The following is a 20649-nucleotide window of genomic DNA, read 5'->3' as shown; positions in this document are numbered from 1 at the left end:
GTAGAAAGGTATGAAAACAGTTAAGAACTAACCATTTTGACGCTGCACCGACTGAGCGTTGCAAGTTCAGTTAATGCAGATACGCGCTCAGTAAAATGGCAATGTACTGCCAGCATGTAGCAAAGTGAATCATCGTCGATGGCATGCAATTATTCATTAGCTTCTCAGCGGATGGCTTTTCAGTGTTGTGCTGTCACCTCTGCAGAAACATTTGTAAAGACAAACATTCTTAATGAAAAAGATGACTGGGGCAGAACTGGTGCAGATAGAGGATTTGATTAAACTGACAGGATTTCCTTATTTTGTCTGGCCCAATGTTTATCTTGTATTCAGATTTTTGTTTAAAATTTGGGCTTGTAGAAACATGAAGTGTGTAACATTGCTCCAGGGAATTAGTTCTTACAGATGTATCGGCCCTATGTCTGCTATTCCTGCTAATGTATTATGTTCTATATGCTATTCTGTTGATTGCCTCTCTGTGCTGGTTTAATGTTGAGCTGGGCTACATTTCAGCCCATCTGTGCACCAATATGGCAAATTTGTAACTGATGGTATTCCTATCATAGAATATATAACGTGCATGGTCCATTTTATACTGCTCTAAAACCATCTACAGCAGTTTACTACGGTATGCAATAATTGATGAGTGTGTTTTGTTTGTGTTCTTTTATGATAGTAATTGGCCTTTTGGTCACAGAATTTTCTTTTTTGGTTGTTTGGTAGTCCTGACAAGTCAAAATCCCAGAAGACTGTCACATGTCCATTTGGCAAACTGTTAAATGCAGTCAATTAATTAGCACAGCAAAAATTCCCAGCACATTTTTTGAGATCTATCTTGGCAGGATCTGACGCAGCAGACACCATGGATGCCTCTGTTGGACATTTTAAAATTAACATTAGCAAGTATTGACTGATTGAAAAGCAATCACACAAAGCTACTACCTGATCCTTAAGTTTATTTTTAACTGTAAGGTCTTATGTTTGGTGGATCAGGCGCATTAATAATCTGCGGCTACTTTGTTGCTACGCTGTTGTACTTATTTTAAATAAGATATCCAGTTGTCATTCAATATGCATCTTTTCTCCATTTGTCTCCTCAACTATTAATTACCTCAGTTCACCTCATGAATTCTCCTTTCAGCTGCAAAAGTGTCCAAATAAGCCGCAACCTCTTCTAAACGAATATTAAAGTTGCTCCACGAATCAAACAAACATATGAATTAGGAGCAAGAGTGGACCACTCGGTCGGTGCTTGAGCCTGTTCCGACATTCAATTAGCTCATCTCTGATCTGATTGTAACCTCAACCCCACATTCCTGCCTACCCCATGATAACCTTTCAACCCCCTTGTTAATCAAGAATCTATCCAGCTCTGCCTTAAAAATATTCAAAAACTCTGCTTTCACTACTTTCTGAGGAAGAGAGTTCCAGAGATTCATGGTCCTCTGAGAGAGGAAAACATTCTCCTCATCTCTGACTTAAATGAGCGATCCCTCATTTTTAAAGAGTGACCCATTGTTCCAGATTCTCCAACAAGAGGAAACATCCTCTCTTACATCCATCCTGTCAACACCCCTCAGGACCTTGAAGGCTGTGATTCAGTTCCCCCGTCTTAATTCAACTCGATACAAGCCTAACCTGCCCAGCCTTTTCTCAGAAGAGAACCCACCCACTTCTGGTATTAGCCCAGTAAATCATCTCTGAACTGTTTCTTTTTAAAAAAAATATTTTTATTCAAGGCTTTTTGACAAAATATAAATGTACACAATATCAAAAGAACAACCAAAGGGCATCAGAAGACCATCACATCAATCCAACCAACAACCCCAACCCTCCAGCCCCTCTGACACCGACCCCCAAACACATCCTGCTTTCTCCTTAACCCCCTTACCAAACCCTGAAAGCCGCGCCCCCGAAACTGTTTCTAACTCATTTACATCTTTCCACAATTAAGGAGACCAGAACCATTTTCAATGCTCCAGATGTGGCCTCACCAATGTCCTGTACAACTGAAGCATAACCTCCCTACTTTTATAATCCATTCCCCTCAATAAATGATAACATTCTATAAGCTTTCCTAATTACTTGCTGTACCTGTAGATTAGCCTCTCGTGATTCATGCGCTAGGACACCCAGATCCTCCTGCACCTCAGAATCTTCTGCAATCTCACACCGTTTAGATAATATGCTTCTTTTTTATTCCTCCTGTCAAAATGGAGAATTTCAGATTTTCTCATGTTATACCACACTTGCCAGTTTTTTGCCCACTCACTTAACCCATCTATGTTGCTTTGTAGCCTCGTTCACATCACAATTTACTTTACTACTTAGCTTTATGTCATCAGCAAATTTAGCAACCATACCTTCTGACTCTTCATCCAAGTTATTTATATAAATAGTAAAAGGTTGATGCCCCAACACTCATCTCTGTGGCACAGCACACTTCACATCCAGCAAACCAGAAAAAGATCTATTTAGGCCAAATCTCTGGATAGGGTTTTAAGGATGACGCGCACTCGACACTCACCATCCTAAAAGTCAGCTCGTAACATACAACCGTCAACTCGCGCTCACTGAACATTGATTGGCAGTGGGAGGGACTTCCACATACCCTTGGAAGGAACTCCCGCATGTGATAACTGGTGTACAGCTCTCCAACCCGTCCAAACACAGTGCTGCTGTGGCCATAAGCAGTGATGTAGCGCTTTGCCTGGACTGTCAGGAAGCTTAGTCGCGGGAGTCCCAGGGGCGGGTGGGTGGGGGGAGGGGGGTGGAGATCGCGGTGTTGAGGGTGGGGCAGGGGAGGAAGCGGTTTCAGAGGTCCAAGGTCCGGTGGGGGGCAGTTTCCCACCTTGCCCGAAACCATTCCCACCAGCCTAAAAATTGAGGCTGGGCAGGTAAGGGCCTTAATCAGTGAAAGGGTGGGATTCCTGACTGTGAAATTGTGGCTGGGTTTGGGTGGAGTCCCGTCCATTCAATTTTATGCTCCCCACCCACCCCAGAACCCACCTTGGGGAAGTGTAAAATTCTGCCCGATGTTTCCTTTTAGCCAGCCAATCTTATATTCATGACAATATGTTACCCCCTATACTATGAGCTTTCATTTTCCACAATAATAACTTTGATGTTGCCCCATATCAAATGCCTTCACCATATCCACCAGCTGTTACGAGGAATGCTGAATGTTACCTGCGAGGATGTCCCAACTTGGAAGACCGGTTTATGGGGGTGTATAGTTTTGTTTTGTTTTGGTGTGAGGAGACAAGTGAAACCCCAGAGAGAATAAACAGCCCAGTCGTTGTGTAACATTTATTGAAGACTATTTACTAAAGTAATATAAAGACAACTACACACAAACAGCACCACTATACTCATGCAATTAAGATGTATAAATTACTAAACAAGCTGTTTATATAGAACATATTCCTTGTTCCAAAATATATCTATGATACATGAATTTCATAAGACTTCCCTGATTCCTCAAACAACATCCAAATTAAGTAACCAGCTTATAGTTACAGCACAATATAGGGTTGATATTGAAGTCTGGGAAAGATATTTTTCTGGTCCAGCGAAGACGTCTAAAAAAACTTTTTTGAAGCATTTTTATTTAAATTTTAATATTTTTACATTTAACATATGTAATATTGCAAAACAAAATAAACACAACAGAACCCGCCCCCCCAAACAGCCAACCACACTTTCCACCTTGCCCCCTTCTCACCCCCCCTAGCAGTTGACGGTAACCAGCTCCCCAAAATGTAGTATAAACAAACCCTATCTTTTATGGAATGCCTCGCTCACCCCTCTTAAAATGAATTTCACTTTTTCTAAGTGCAAGAACTCCATTACATCCCCCAGCCACACCGAGGCAAGGGTGGAAAAGCTGACCTCTACCCCAACAGAACCCATCTGCGAGCGATGAACACGGCAAAGATTAAGACATCTGATCCCATTCCCATCTGAAACTCCGGCAAGTCTGACACCCCAGGGAACTGGGCTCTAAATCCACGTGCAAGATTGCCAACATGGTGCTGAAGAACGTCCACCAAAATTTCTCCAACTTTGGGCAGGACCAGAACATGTGTATATGATTGGCTGTTCCCCTCTCATACTGCTCACAAATATCCTCCACCCCCTCAGGCTTATCCTTGACTTCGTCAGGTGCGTACAAGGTTGATGCATTCAACCTCCGCAGCGCCTCACACCACAACCCCTCCTCCAGCACCATGAAGATGGTTAAACTTGTTGTTACGAAGATTTTCTGCACTGCCTGGACCCAAAGACTTCGAGGCTTGTTTCATGACCCCTTGGCTGTTGGCTGAAAAACTTTGGCCTTCAGGCTTGGTGGCTGCAAACTGCCTATCTGCGTCCTGAGACTGCTAGGTGTTAATTGCCTCTCTGGCTTCTGATTATCGGGCCAATTATACCTTTGTTTCTCTTTAATTATGCTTTCTGTGTATTCGGCTGTCTGCTGCTCCTATCAACTTCCTTGACTACACATTAACATATGTATACCTCATTGATTATAAACCTTTACCTCATAAGCTATTCGCAACTGATTCTTATGTAAATGGCCTACTAATCTTATTATTGGGAGATACGCGTATCAATGAGGCCTTTTGAATATTATCTACTGCTGTCTCTAGGCATATTCCTAACAGTTGCTGGACATCTCATCCTGTTGTGTTTTGTTAAATTTGTTTATTGCTGTTGCTAGGCAGATTCATGACACTGCACATCCTTCAGTTTCCTTTTATTTACAGCACACGTGACTCCTTCCGAGAACTCCCAATAAATTGGTTAAACATAATTTCCCTTGCATAAAACCATGGTGACTCTGCCTGATTGCCTGGACTTTTTCTAAGTGCCCTGCCGCAGCATTTTTAATAATTATTTCTAACATTTTCCCTATGACGGATGTTAGACTAACTGACCTGTAGTTTCCTGCTTTCTGTCTCCCTCCCTTTTGAATAAAGGAGTTACGTTTGCTATTTTCCAATTTAATGGAACTTTCCCCGAATCTAGAACATTTTCGAAAATTAAAACCAATGCACCAGCTACCTCAGTCAGAAGTATTGCCACTGTGGGAGAATGCAGGCATGGTGTTAGCTTTGGTTTTTCCAGATATGAAATGTCCCATCTATTGATCTGACGGAGAACAGATATAATCTGTCATTTCTGTGGTTAGCAGCTTTTGCGTGTTCACCACCTCTGGGACTCTTAACTACCTGCAACAGAACATCTTAACTGTTGGCCATTTTTGAACATCCGTTAGTATTTCCTTTTAAAGTAATACTTCTTGTCAGCATGTCTACCTTGGTCTGTGCCAGTTGTGGCTCTATTTTCCCTATTGTTACATCCTGGAGGAAGCATCTACATTTCCCTCAGTTGTATGGGTTATGCTGCAACTATACATGGCCCCGGTGAGACCACATTTGGAGTATTGTGTGCAGTTCTGGTCACCTCAATATAGGAAGGATGTGGAAGCATTGGATGTGGGTGCAAAGGAGATATACCAGGATGCTGCCTGGTTTGCAGGATAGGCCTTATGAGGAAAGGTTGAGGGAGCTAGGGCTTTTCTCTTTGGAGCGGAGGAGGATGAGAGGCGACTTAATCGAGGTTTATAAGATGATGAGGGGGATAGATAGAGTGGACGTTCAGAGACTATTTCCTCGGGTGGATGTAGCTGTTACAAGGGGGTATAACTATAAGATTCAGGGTGGGAGATATAGGAAGGATGTCCGAGGTAGGTTCTTTACTCAGAGGGTGGTTAGGGTGTGGAATGGACTGCCTGCTGTGATAGTGGAGTCGGACACTTTAGGAACTTTCAAGCGGTTATTGGATAGGCACATGGAGCACACCAGAATGACAGGGAGTGGGATAGCTTGATCTTGGTTTCGGACAATGCTCGGCACAACATCGAGGGCCGAAGGGCCTGCTCTGTGCTGTACTGTTCTATGTATTCATTAATTCATTTGGAATTGCTTCTATTTGGGCATGCAGCTGTCAAACTCTAGGCCACTGTACATAAGCAGGTTTTAATCTCAACAACAGAGAATCATAGAAATTTCCATCAGTGGCAATACTCCAGGAAAAAGAACTAGACAGAGTCAGATACTCTAGATCAAATGCCAGCAATGCTGACTGTTCCATTAGTTTCTGGCTATTGAGCTGGTGGTCTGTCTGAAATTGAAAGAGACATTTTAATTCGGCAACACTGTAAGTATATTATTCAAATGAACAATTGATGGTAATTTAAACCTTGCATAATTGTCCTAATTTTGATCCTTTCTTGACCACATATGACCATTTTCATCATCAAAAGGATTGGGCTCTTCTCGCATTCCTCCGTAATTCTTTTCAAGGCACTTGGAGCAATTCTGTTTCTCAGTAAAGCAATGTGTTCTACACTTCTTCCTCCAGTATATCGATCCTAATATTTACTCGCTGTTCAGCCAAAGCAGTTAGTCAAAGTAAAAACATTTAAAGTAAATACCGCACTGATTAAACACACTTTGGCATCTTAATTAATGTTTTTTTTAAATGTGTACTACCCCTTCATCTTCGTCAACAGTAAATCGCTATGTTTAATTTATACTATTTTGGTATAGTACCAGACAAATTTATGATTTAAAAAAAATTTATTTCCAAAGCATTACTTCCATGCTCCTTCAGGTAATACTTCAGTGTTTTATTTTGTGACTCAGCACCATGTTAGAGTATCTTTTGCAATCAACGAAAGGTTTACTAGCTTAACATCTTGATGGCCTCCACTGTGACAGTTAAGCATTTTTCTAACGATTACAGCATAGTTAATAGCACTCAGTTGGTATCAACAGTAAATCAGGAAAGCAATCTTACCCAGTGAAGTTAATAGGTTTGGGTGTTTTACTGTAATGGTAAGTGATGGACTGGAAACACCAGGGTCAACATTAATATTGCCAACTGATCATTTGACTGAACTTTCATAGTTTCTCTTCATTGCCCTTTGAAGGCAAAAAGAAACCATTTGTTCAGCAGTTTTAATGTTTAGTTATATGTGTCGTATACTAACCTTTCTGCATAGTGAGATGAAACTTCGGCAGGGGCTGTCATGCACACCGTGTTGTCAGCACTTTTCAAGCCTTTCAGTGTTGTAGTATATCTATTGTCAGGAGTACGACACCAATGCAGCTGCACATTATATGATGAGTTGTGCTGAGGAGCTCCTCGTGTCTGCTGTACACACTGAGCAGGGCTTAAATCCACATTGCTTGTTGTCTAATCATTAATTAGTGGTGACTGTCCTGAGATGAGGTGCATGGGTTCAGATGGGTGTGAATCAGATGGGGTCAGATTGGATCTAAGTTGTGCCTGGCAGTGGGAGACTCGAACAGAGCTAGTCATTAGTAGACCATTAATGACAAAAGAAAAGCATCGGCATATTTTGTGAATAGTTATAAAACTAAATAGAAAAATGATCACCATTGACAAGAGAGCCAAACTCCACATTTATAAACGTAAATATTTGTGGTTATTTTTCAGTTTAAAAACGAATCCTATTTGTTTTGTCACTGACCACACCAACTTAGCTAACCAGTGCATTGCTCACCCTGTCGATTTGTGCCCTAGTGGAGTGAATTCTGTCCCTTTTGTTACTTCCCCGGAGTGTTTTGACCTCTGCTGTGCTCTTAAACGCTGCAAATTCCAGATTACGTTCTGGCAATTTTCCCTCATGAGATGATGAGAGGATTTTCGTCTTATAGTAATGATGTGCACTGAATCTTCACTCAGCATGATTTAGGTTGCTAAATTTGACTTTGCGTTTAAAACAAATACCATGATTACGTCACTAAAGCAATAGGACAAAGGAACATTTCCGCCGTTAGACTGAAAGAATCCTTTTTGCTTATTTATTTTCAAATTTCTATTTTGTCAACATTCCCACTCGCATGCAATTTGTTTCCAGCTGTATTCACTGGATTAGTATCTCATCAAGGTGGATTTGAATTGTGCTGACAGTGAGGGATAGTCATGGTTTTTTTCCTTCTGTAATTTCTCCCCCCCACCCTCCACTCCCAAATCAACCTTTGCCAGAAAACACAAAGGCCCTCCACTTATAAATACACTTCCTAAAAAAATGCGAAGAACCACTTCAATAATTCGGTCGCAAATTGCTCAGTGGTCTGATCAAGCACACGAGTAATGTACAGTCATGGAATGAGCTCGATTGATGTCACAAAGAGCAAAGGCTTTACTGGTTTAATTTAGTACATAATCCGTGCGTCCTGCCATACCAGTTGCCCACACAAGCAGTGTCCCAAGCAAGAAAGGATAAATGTGTGGATTAAAGGAAGCTACCCTTTCCATCTGCAAGCAGACACACAAAGAAGACCTTTCATTCAGTCGCTGTGAAATGAGAATTGATAACAAGGTGCGTTGTGTTTTGTTTCTACTGATGTTTCTGTGGATTAATAATTCAAGCAGTACTTTGTAATAGAAACCTCCAGTTGCTTAGTTCTGCAGTCCCAGTGGGGGCTCAGGTGAAACCAGCCTGCTTTGTTTCATGTTTTTGTAACCGGAGGTCCCGCCTCTTTAACTAAGCTGAAGTCATTTTATTCCAATGCCTGTCCCTAGCAAGCATACAACTGTTGGCCGCTCTCAGAGCTGGGACTCTAGTGGATGGTACGAAGACAACTGGGACAACGACAGTGAATACGAATACCAAAGGCCTTCCAGGAGAAGAAATTCATTAAACTACGGCGGTGAAATTGTCTGCGACGACCCACGTAGCATCAGAGTGCCTGGCAACAACTTTGCAGAGGATAATGAGCACGGTTATGAATGTTACATTTATCCAGACTCGAGGATTGATCAAGATTACCCCAATCGGTATGATCGCAGACCTGTGAGGAAACATTCCATGCCTGAGTTCTCCCATTCCTACGAAAAGCAGGCCGCAATGTCTGGACGCAGCTCAGTGCCTCCTCAGGATTACTACCCAGAGCCTGCTTTGGGTGTTAGGCCCTCCGAAGAGGCACGGTTTTATAGGGATCATATGCTTAACAGATCACCACAGAATTATGGGATGGCAGGAGGGAGGATGTCATGGGACCACTCACAAGGGAGGCCTCCGCCCCGTCCTGATCTAAACCGTATGTACCATGATCCTTCCGGTAAGCTGATTCTCGATGGACAAAAAATACGTAGTCGTGATCCTTCTCCTGCTAGGTATGTTGCTGAAACATCTCTCCCTCGTTACGGAGCAGAGCCACCATCTCTCACTAATAAGCAGATGTACAGCGATACTACCGGTCGGCCACTCGACTCCTCAGGTGCCCGGCAGGTTGCTCCAACATGTTTAGTTGTGGATCCTGCCACTGGATCGCGATGTGATAACACTTTGGATAGAATGATGTCTCCTGGCACATTAAACCACACTCCTAGACAAGGAATGGCAACAAGAATGATGTCTGACTACAACGCACACAGAGATGGTTTGATTTCGAAGCCAGTTTATGATGGTTATGACAACACTATGATGGCTCGTGGCCACCTCTCTGCAGGAATTCCTGGACATTACAACAAGTCTGAATTTCTGGGACTGTTGCGTTCAGAAGGGTTATCTGAAAGTACAATTGCCGCCTTACTGCAGCAAGGTTTTGATTCAACAAACTTCTTAGCCATGTTAGAAGAAAATGATATTAAGTCTGTGGCTCCGAATCTGGGTCAGGCGAGGTTGCTGTTACGGCTTGTCCAGAGTTGCAAAGCAGACATGCAGTTACGACAAGAGCTGCAAAGCACCAGTGCTCGTCCGAGAACACGTTCAAACAGCTTCAGTCACAGAAGTGAACTAATGCGTAATGACTATGGAGTCCAGCCAGGAGTAGTCCCTGCAATGGATAATTCTGCTGTTCAGCAGCTACCGATGGCATTGCAACCAATGTCACCAAGGCTTGCTGAAATGAACCGGCGCCCATCTAGTGCCCCATCCCAACATCTCCTAGAAACTACTAGCTATGGTTCACCTGGGCCTGGGAGACTGGGGAATCATTTTCCAAACTTCACAGGCTACAGCAACCCTGTTGGGCTGCAGAATCTGCGATCAGGGCCTATCTACGCTGCTCAGTCCGGAATAGCAATGAATACCATACCAGCAATTCCAAATGCGGGCCCAAAAACCGCCTATTCTACCACTTATACTGTACCCATAGAACTAATGACAAGGGAGCGCAGCACAGCTCATTCTCCAATACACAGCCCTCACTGTAGTCCTCAGATTCTTCGTAAGCCCGGAGGGCAAATGGAATCTACACTGGTACCTACAAGCTCAGCTTACAGGCTGGCAAATACCGCAAACCAGAAAGTGACCAGGCGTACAGGACCACCAGTTATTGTCTCCACAATGGCATCACCTGAACCAAGTAATGCATTTTTTACATTTTAACTCTGTGTGTGATATTTGTGCTTGAGGGTACTACTTAAATGGCCTTATCTACAATAGCATTCCTTGTCCGTTGTGAACAGAATCTAAAAATGTCCCGTAAAGGTTGACTGCCGTTGCTGTTTATCAACTTACATTGTATTATCTTTTTGCTGTTTTTGATGCACAACGTTTTGAATCATTAACGTATTGAAAATCTCATTTCTGTTCTGATGTCCAAACCATCGATTATCTGAAATACTTCCCAGGAGAAATTTGTTCGATCAGCCATATTGCGTGCATCATGATGGCATGAAGTTGTTTGCTTTCCCCTAATTCAATTGCTTGTATCCACGGTACCTTGAAAGGAACCTTGTCCTGATCCCGGGTCACAATATTAATGTATTATACAATTGGATCTGTGGTGGAATCAGCGATCATTATAATTACAAGGGTTTTTCGTACAATGTAGACTTATATTCTACGTGACAACCCTAAGATATCTAAAGACTGATATTGTCTTTACTTTTGGTACCGATCATTCTTTAGAACAGAGAGGCAGTAGAACACCAATTGTATCACTTGTATGCTCTTATTGTGTTATCTGTAAGATTGCTGTGTTGTGGTTATAGATCCCTACACTTCACAACTCTGGAATGTCACGAAGGAGTTAAGCTAACGATCAGTCATGGACTGTCAGTGTATCATAAAGCTAACATTTGGAAAAATCCTTGATGGAGAGGATTGAAAGTTGTGTTTCAAATTAAATTTGTGAATAAAATACATTATGAAAATATACATTGAATTCAGTGTGCACAAAAATAATGAATATAAATATCAACCAGAAAAGCAATTAATTTAATTCTCCCTCTGAGCTATTTTTAACCACTGGTTAATGCACTAATTCCTGCCTGGCTTTTCTTAATCCAGGGTTAATAACTGTGGTAAAATGCACAGGTAGAAATTTAACTCCATAGCGTTGGCCAATGAACTAAAACTGCCATATAGAGAAAAGTAATCTGTAGGCATATTGATTTCAGTTTTGTGTGCAGGTATTTGAAAGCCATTTTCAACAGATGTCAATCAGGACACCACATTTATAGTATTCCGGTTGAAGTGTTAAATAAGCAATAAGGCAAGAAAATGTTTCTCGGTGAGCTAATTGAAATGTAAGAGTTTGACTACCTGGTATAATACAGGTAGAGCCTGTTTTAGCTATTTTGTCAATTGAAAATGAACAGGAAAACAATCACCTCTGATTCAGCTGACATTATTCAGGTCTGGAAAGTAGCAAAGAACTAGCCGTGGTTAACAAAGATACAATGAAGAGGCGATTCTTTGTTACTCTGTCCAGGGTTGAGGTTTCTCCCATTCAGCATTCAGAGAATTGGAATTCAAGGAAAGTAATGATATCAAACACCAATGAGAACACTTTATGGGACTGCACAAGTCAGATACTGGTATTATGGATCACGCCTCCTTGTGTATTATCCCAAGATAATATTTCTGTGATTCTGTAACAGATTTCTGAGTTTCAGTTTCCCACAATTATTCCAGTTAGTTCCATACAAGTGCTTCCCAAAATAATTTCAAACATAGTTGAGTGTATTTCCAGCCACACCCTTATGGCTTTCAGCTATGCCATTTTTAAGTTATCATATTATACAGTTTCCTGTTCAGCAAGTGCAGATTACATCTCCATAATTATGAAGTGACAGAATTGCAATACTTAATGCTGTCACATAAATAGTATCTAGTAAATAAACTGACAGTTGATGGTGATACTGATACTTGCCACAAACCCAAAGCTTTTATCATTTACATCATGATACATTTTTTAAAAATGGGAATGCAATATTCAGAGGGCAGGAGTGATTTCAAGGACGTAATCTAGGGATATTTATTGACCTTCCAACTTTGTTTTTTTTATAAGCTCTATTTCAATTGATTTTTCTTAAAACTAAATACAGTGACAATGGTTAACTAAGGTAAAAAATTGCTGGAGATCTCTTATCAACAGTCAAATCCACAGCATAAAGGGCACTTAAGGGTTGAGGACTGAATAGGATGGCAGTCAAGGATTAGGCAAATTTAATTTCAACACAGAATCAACTGAATGCTGGTCGCCATTGTCCCAGTATGGGATTGAGAACCGTAAAGGATGTGAAACTGTACTGGAACTAATGGGACTGCTGATCTTTGGGAGTGGCAGTATGCAGTCCTATCACTGCCGATTTCTAGCCTGTTACACATGGAAAGATAAGTTATACGTTTCCAGGAAAAGAATTGCCTAAAAACTTCCCTTCTGATGTTAGAATCCCGAACGACCGTATGACCGTATCTGCCAGTGACCGTATCTGCTGGCTAACTAGAGTCTATTCTAATTCTATCAACTACTCCCAAGTATTCTGTTTACCTTGATACTACTCTCTGATATAACCTCCTTATCAGCTAATGCTTCTCTACTGCTCTTGGAAGTCCTGCTTTTTACTTCTGTTTCTAACTCTCTAAAATGCACTTTCAGGGCCTCATCATTTTCCTACCTATGTCATTGGTTCCACTGTGGACCACGACCTCCGACTGTTCACCCTCCCCCAAAAGCCCTGCAGCTGCTCTGTGATGTCCTTGATCTTGGCATCAGGGAGGCAACATGCCATCATGGAGTCTTGTCCATGGCTGCAGAAAAACCTGTGTAATCCCCTATCACTATAGCACTTCCGCTCTTCCTCCTCCCCTTCTGTGCATCTCAGCCACGTGTGGTGCCACAAACCTGGCTCTTGCTGCAGTCTTCTGAGGAACCGTCTCGCTCACCGGTATCAAAATAGAAAGGCAGTTAGAGCGAGATAGCCTCTGGGGATTCCTGCATTACTTGCTCGTTTCTCTTGGATACTCTAGTGGTCACCCATTTCCTCTTTGCAAGTGTACTTCTTAGCTGTGGTGTGACCACCTCTCTAAATGTACTATTCACGCAATCCTCAGTCTTGCGGATGCACGCCAGTGACTCCAGCCACCAGCTGAGTTCCGCAACCCAGAGCTCATGTTTCTGCAGCTGGTGACACTTCCTGCAGATGTAGATTTTGGGGGCACTTTGTGCCTCCTTGACTTCCCATATCCCGCAGAATAAGCTGCACTGACATACCTTAAACTTTGTGTGACATGTTTACTACAGTATGGTATAATGTAACTCACCTGTCACTCACTAATCGTCTAATCTGCGCTGAGTCCGGAAAGACCTATATTTACCAACCAGTCAACTTATAGGACGCCTGTGATGTCACAGAATCTATCTGTGCACTCCCGGCTCTCTCTCCGCTGCTTCATAGGCTTTCTCTCTTTGAACTCTTGCTGCTTAATCGGCACTTTCTCTGCTGCTTTATGGTCTTTCTCTCTCCTATCACACTGTTTTATGGTCTCTCGCTCTCTTTGTCTCTCCAAACTCCTGCTGTCTTGTGTCTTATGACTCGTTCTCTCCCGAACCCCTGCTGACTTATGGGTTCGCACTCCCTCTGAGCTCCCACTGCTTTATGGGCTCTCTCACTCTCCCACAACTCCTGCTGCTGTATGGGCTCTGTCTCTCTCTTCGCTGCTTAGTGGACTCACTTTGCCAATCTCCCACTGCTTTGTGGGCTCTCTTTCCCTGGACATGCACTCCTTTATGGGTTCCCTTTAACTCCCGCCGCTTTGTTGGCATGTAAGGTCTGCCAGCCTTGGCCTCTGTCCCTGCCCCAGGCCTGCTTCCAGAGACGGCGGCCCTGACTCCAGCCTTTCTCTACCACACCACAATTAAACAACTGTGTGCGGGCACTGCCAAGTGGGAAATGAGAAATGATCTGACACAATTCCTGCCTTGAGGGCGAAAATCCGGGCTTTAATCTCAGAGTTGTGTAATTGAGGCCCCGATGTGTGATTGTGCCTTCGATTTTCGAAGTTTGGGCCAAATGGCCTCCCCTGGGTTTCTTGCTGCTCTTAGATCCAAAGAGGGAAATAAGTTAAATTGAAAAGCCCAAGGATAGGAAAGAACGACTGGGAAATTGACTAGAAGTTAGGCAGAGTTAATTATCTCTGAAGGATGGAAGATAATCCAGCAAGGTATTTTTTTTTATTTTTTTCGAGAATTTGGCAGTACATGCAATGCCCATATGTTGTTTTATGTTTATGAGAGAACCTTCCAACTCGCCTCCCAGTTGGATTGGTGTGGTATGAAGAATCAGTTTGTTGCTCCCTGTAAATATACTCTTAAACAATTCAGCGAGGTCAGAAAATCAATTTACATTTAAAAGCCAAAATATTTGTCATGTGATATGTGAAAACCCCTAGATGTCAGAGTTGTGATTACTGCTGACAGCTGGCCCCATTGCTACAATGAAGTGTGTTGATAATTCCACCCCCCCCCCCCCCCCCCCCCCCCCCCCCCACACACACACACACAAACCTCAAGGAGTGTACTAGCAGGTCCCAATAGCCTTGCCCGCCCAATAGCCTTGAGGCCTGCCTTGAGGGCAGTGGCCCTTCAGCATTTGGCCGGTGGGCTACAAGTGGAGAAATTGTGTCCTGGGGCCACAATATCAGGCAGCCTCACTGGTGCAGTTGTGTCACCCAGTTGGTTGATTTTTAACTGCCGGTCTAATCTCTTAGTTACTGCCGAGCAGTTGAGATTAAAGTCGGCCCCGGTATTTCTTGCAAAGACAGAATCTCCCTTCTCTTGCCTCAAAACCCTAGTTTTTGCTCAGAGGCCAACTAGGAGTGTGAATCGCCTGTTAGATTGACTTATTGATGTTTGCCATGGATACCCGTGGTTTTAGTTGAATTAAATTGAGTAAGTAATTTAAAACAATGGTGTGTACCTGCTGCCAAACTTCATGATCGTGTAGCATAGTGGTTAGCACAGTTGCTTCACAGCTCCAGGGTACCAGGTTTGATTCCCGGCTTGAGTCACTGTCTGTGCAGGGTTTGCACTTTCTCCCCCTGTCTGCGTGTGTTTCCTCTGGGTGCTCCGGATTCCTCCCACAGTCCAAAGATGTGCAGATTAGGTGGATTGGCCATGCTAAATTGCCCTAAGTGTCCAAAAAAAGGGTTGGGTTGGGTTGGGTTACTGGGATAGGGTTGGGGTGTGGGCTTAGATAGGGTGCTCTTTCCAAGGGCCGGTGCAGACTCGATGGGCCAAATAGCCTCCTTCTGCAGTGTAAATTCTATGATGTGTCCAGTAGCTCATTTAGTTTTATTTTAGTTTTATCGACAAAAGCCTAATTCCTGTGCTGATATATAATTAACCGAATGTTACTGGCAGGTTGCATCAATGGTATCATTTGTCCTTGGGCTCCTATCAGTTTATGAATCAAACTGGTTGGGAGTGACCTGTTAACACACAAATCCTTTGTGCATTCTAGGAAATCACCTGCTGCACATTCTACCATTGATGGAGCAAATCCCCTTATCTGAAGGGTGGAGGCTTGCAAGAGTCAAAACATTTTGATAAAAGTTATCTGAGACTTTTATTTTGTGATTTATGAAACTCCGTAATATAATGAGCCATAAAAAGGTTTCCTAGGAAGGTCGAGCCTTTGTTTTGAGGGTGTTTTCTTTCAGCTTCCTGATGAATTGTAGAACCAAATAATGTTGAGCTCATAGTTCTGGTATATGAGGGAGATTTCATACTGAAGCACAGTCTCTGCTTGTTGTCAACTCTTTCATCTAATTTCCTGATTTTTGCAAATTTCCAGTTTTGCCTCCTCTCCCCAACCACCACCCTGCTGTCCCCCATCGATCAGTTTATTTTTGATCTGATAGTAGAATCATTTCCTGTCCCTTGGCATAGACTTGCGGGTGTGCATTTTATATTGTCGACTTCTTATGACAGCAGTCAGAAGCACGAATGTCCCAGTCATTGACAACCTAATATGGACCTCCATAAAAAAGCAATAATTGAGTGCACGGTGGCACAGTCGTCAGCACTGCTGCATCACAGTGCCAGGGACCTGCTTTCAATTTCAGCCTTGGGTTACTTTTTATGCGGAATTTACACCTTCTCCCCATGCCTGCTCTGGTTTCCTCTAGGTGCTCTGGTTTCCTCCCACAGTCTAAAGATGTGCAGGTTCGGTGGATTGGCTATGCTAAATTGCCCCCGTTAGTATACTAAAGGTTTGGAGGGGTTACAGGGATAGGGTGGGGCTCTTTCAGAGGGTTATTGTAGACTCAATGGGCCCAATGGCCTCCTTCTGCACTGCAGTGAGTCTTTGAGGCTCTCAAGGAGGAATATAGGAAGAGAAGGGGGCCATTTGGTTCCCCCGAGCCTTTTCCACCGGTCATATCGATCATAGATAATCTCTATCGCCACACTATATTCCCGGTCGTACTTCATTTCCTATAATACCCTTACCTAATAAAAATTCAAAATGTGATAGAATATTCAATTGACTAGCATCAACAGCTTTATGTGTAAGTTTCAAATTTCCACCAGCCTTTAACGTCAGGAAGCATTTCTTCACACACACTTGAATGACCAATTCCTAATTTTGGTACACCCACACAAGAGGCAGTAGATTCACTCATCTAGGGGAGTAACTCACTTCCTGACTCCTCAAAGCCTGTCCACCGTCTACAAGGCACAAATGAGGAGTGTAATGGAGGGCAGCACGGTGGTGTAGTGGTTAGCACTGCTGCCTCACAGCGCCAAGGTCCCAGGTTCAATCCTGGCCCTGGGTCACTGTCTGTGTGGAGTTTGCACCTTCTCCCCGTGTTTGCGTGGGTTTCGCCCCCACAACCCAAAGATGTGCAAGGTAGGTGGATTGGCCACATGAAAATTGCTCCTTAATAGGAAATATTAATTGGGTACTCTAAATTTAGAGAGTGCAACTCCAACAACTTTCAAGGTCGAAACCATCCAGGACAAAGCAACCCACTTGATTTGCACCCCATCCACCACCTACAACATCCACTTTTTCTACCACTGACGCACAGTGGCAACCATCTACAAGATGCAATGCAGTAACTCACCAAGGCTCCTTAGACAGCACCTTCCAAACCCGTAATCTTCATTGCCTAGAAGAACCCACCACCTTGGACTTCCCCTCCAAGTCACACACCATCCTGAGTTGGAAATATATCACCCGTTCTTCACTGTCGCTGGGTCAAAATCCTGAAACTCCCTCCCAGACAGCGCTTTGGGTATCACTACACCGCATGGACTGCCAGCTCGCCATCACCTTCTCAAGGGAAATGAGCAATGGCCAATAATTTCACATAACATACATTTCATAGAACTTGCAGTGCAGAAGGCCAACTGCCCCCCCCCCTCCAACCCAGCAACCCCACCCAACACTAAGGGCAATTTTGGACACTAAGGGCAATTTAGCACAGCCAATCCACCTAACCTGCACATCTTTGGACTGTGGGAGGAAACCAGAGTACCCAGAGGAAATCCACGTACACACGGGGAGAACATGCAGACTCCGCACAGACAGTGACCCAAGCCGGGAATTCAACCTGGGACCCTGGAGCTGTGAAGCAACTGTGCTAACCACTGTGCTACCGTACTGCCCAAATGCTAAAAATGCTGGCCCAGCCAGTGATGCCCATGTCCTGTGAAAGGATAAAAAAAATGTAATCCTTTGATCATCCAACCTCTTGAACTTCGATATTCTTCATCTCAATGTGTCGGTGTGATTAATCTTGAGTACGTTTCCTTGATAATTAAGCTGGATTGCAGCTCCATTTTAATTTCTTTTAAATTAATTTGTGGATCCTGAACGTTACTGGTGTCACTGGCTGGGCCAGCATTTATTGCCCATCCCCAATTGCCCTTGAACTCAGTGGTTTGCTAGGCTATTTTAGAGGGCATTTTAGGAGTCAACCACGTTGTTGTGGATCTGGAGTCCCATGTCGGCCAGACCAGGTAAGAGCGGCAGATTTCCTTCCCTGAAGGACATTAGTAAACCAGACGAGTTTTTGCAACAGTCGATACTTGCTTCATGTTCATCATTAGACTTCTAATTCCTGTATTTTAAAATTGAATTCAGATGTCACCATTTGTTAGGGGTGGATTTGAACCCGGGTCCCTCGAGCTTAAACCTGGCTCTGCTGGATTATTAGTCCAGTGACAGTGCCACTATGGCGCTACCTCCCCAGAAGAGGGAGGTGGTAATTGAAGGAGGGAAAGTAGGTCAATGGAGAAATACTATTTAAATATACCAGATTATCACTTAAAACCCGTTTCTGGTCATAAAATTGAAACTTAGAAATAGGAGTGGCCATTGAATCCCTTGGGCCTATTTTGTCATTCATTGGGATCATGATTGATCTGAATCCTAATGTCATTCATTTGCCGTGGCTCCATATCTCCTCATATCCTCTTTTGTAACAAAAGTCTATCAATCTCAGATTTAAGATTATTAATTGAACCAGTAGTTAGTGATTTTTGTGGGAGAGTGTTTCAAAACTTGTCCCCTGAATGGCCTTAGTCCAATTTTGAAGATAAAAGTTATCAAAGTCATAAATAAATGCAGTGAATAGTTGAGGCCCCATTACAGATCCTTGTGGGACACTGGTCATTTGTTTCCTGTTCAAGTCCGTACCTACTTTCTGCCTTTTACCACCCATCCTAACCAGGCCAGCCATTTTCAAAATGTCAAGTAATGTGTAATCTGGAGATTTTGATTATATTTAATTATCTATGCTCTTCCTAATAATGGGCACAACAACAACAACTTTCTTTTATATGGTGCCTTTTGAAAACATCCCACTATGCTTCACATGAATTTAATCAAACAAAGGTTAATACTGAGCCCTGTACCAAGCCCTACTCATGTATAACCTCATTACTCGCTTAACCTATATTGGCTCTTAATTACCCAGGGCCTCACTTTTTAAATTCTCTTCTGTGTGTTCAGATCCCTTTGTGGATTTACCCCTCCTCATCTCTGAAACCTTCTCCCAGCCCACCTGTCTCTTCCAAAGTTTATGTTGCTTTAATGGATTGCTTTACATGGATTTCAGCAAAGCCTTTGACAAAGTCCCACATGGGAGTCTCATAAAGAAGGCAAATGCACATGGGATACAGGGTAACCTGATAAGGTGGATTCAAAACTGGTTTAGTTGTAGGAGACAGAGGGTGATGACAGACAGCTGCTTTAGTGACTGGAAGCCAGTGTCCAGTGGTGTACCACAGGGATCTGTGCTGGGTCCCCTATTGTTTGTCATTTATATAAACAACATGGATGACCATGTTTGGGAAGGGGGGGGGGGGGGGGGGGGTGGGGGGGGGGGGGGGGGGGGGTAGGATCAATAAGTTTGAGGATGACACAAAGATTGGCCAGTTGGTTGATAGTGAGGTCGAGTGTCTTGAGTTACAGGATGATATAGATAGGATGGTCAAATGTACAGAAAAGTGGCAGATGGAATTTAACCCTGAAAAGTGTGAGGTGATACATTTAGGAAAGAGTAATTTGATAATGAAGTATTCAGTGAACCGCATGACACTAGGAAGTTTTGAGGAACAAACAGACCGTAGATCTCTGAAGGCAGAAGGGCAGGTTAATAGGGTGGTGAAAAAGGCATATGGGACACTTGCCTTTATCAATCGAGGCATAGATTACAAAAGCAGGGAGGCTATGTTGGAGTTGTGTAAAAATTTGGTGAGGCCTTGGCTGGAGTACTGTGTGCAGTTCTGGTCACCACATTGTCGGAAGGATGTGATTGCACTGGAGCGGGTGCAGAGGCGATTCACCAGGTTTTTTTCTGGGATGGAACATTAAGTTATAAAAAGATGTTGGATAGCCTTGGATTGTTTTCACTTGAGCAGTGAAGAGGCGATCTGGTTGAGGTGTACAAGATTCTGAGGGGCATGGACAAGGTGGATAGTGAGCAGCTGTTCCCCTTAGTTGAAGGGTTCGTTATGAGAGACATAGGTTAAAGGTGAGGGGCAGGAGGTTTCGTGGGGATTTGAGGAAAATCTTTTTTACCCAGAGGATGGTGATGGTCTGGAATGCACTGCCTGGAGGGTGGTAGGCGGTTGCCTCACATTCATTTTAAAAAAAAAGTACCTGGATGAGCACTTGGCACATCATAACATTCAAGGCTATGGGCCAAGTCCTGGTAAATGGGATTAGGTCGGCAGATCAGGTGTCTTTCCTGCGTCAATGCAGACTCAATGGGCCAACAGGTGTCTTCTGTGCTGTATTATTCTGTGATTAACACATGCCTTTTGAGGCTAGCCCTCAGTTCTTTTCTCCCACCATATATGGCCAGAT

The 20649-nt window shown here is 43.2% G+C and overlaps 1 protein-coding gene and 1 long non-coding RNA gene across 11 annotated transcripts in view; one reads left to right on the top strand and one right to left on the bottom strand.

Annotated features, from left to right (window-relative positions):
• LOC119979468 overlaps positions 1–8100 on the bottom strand; it is a 52154-nt gene extending 44054 nt beyond the window's left edge. For all 4 annotated transcript variants that reach the window (XR_005463731.1, XR_005463729.1, XR_005463732.1 and 1 more), the window contains exons 1-3: positions 7058–8100; positions 2095–2205; positions 33–199 (exon numbers count right to left, since the gene is read on the bottom strand). This is a non-coding gene — a long non-coding RNA (uncharacterized LOC119979468). The remainder of the gene's footprint in view (positions 1–32; positions 200–2094; positions 2206–7057) is intronic.
• Positions 1–20649, top strand: part of LOC119979467 (C-terminal-binding protein 2) — a 352842-nt gene that overhangs the window by 187144 nt on the left and 145049 nt on the right. For 3 of the 7 annotated variants that reach the window (XM_038821723.1, XM_038821725.1, XM_038821724.1), the window contains exon 1: positions 8456–10406. The exons of 3 other annotated variants lie outside the window; for them this stretch is intronic. In XM_038821723.1, coding sequence (XP_038677651.1) covers positions 8606–10406 — 1801 coding nt within the window. In that variant the 5' untranslated portion in view covers positions 8456–8605. Of the gene's footprint in view, positions 1–8305; positions 10407–20649 lie in introns of those variants that run through there. One more of the 7 variants, XM_038821722.1, reaches the window with a different exon arrangement.

Source organism: Scyliorhinus canicula, chromosome 16, assembly GCF_902713615.1.
Source record: "Scyliorhinus canicula chromosome 16, sScyCan1.1, whole genome shotgun sequence".
NCBI lineage: Eukaryota > Metazoa > Chordata > Chondrichthyes > Carcharhiniformes > Scyliorhinidae > Scyliorhinus > Scyliorhinus canicula.
The sequence above is the reverse complement of the archived record's forward strand: the minus strand, read 5'-3'. Positions and strand labels throughout refer to the sequence as shown.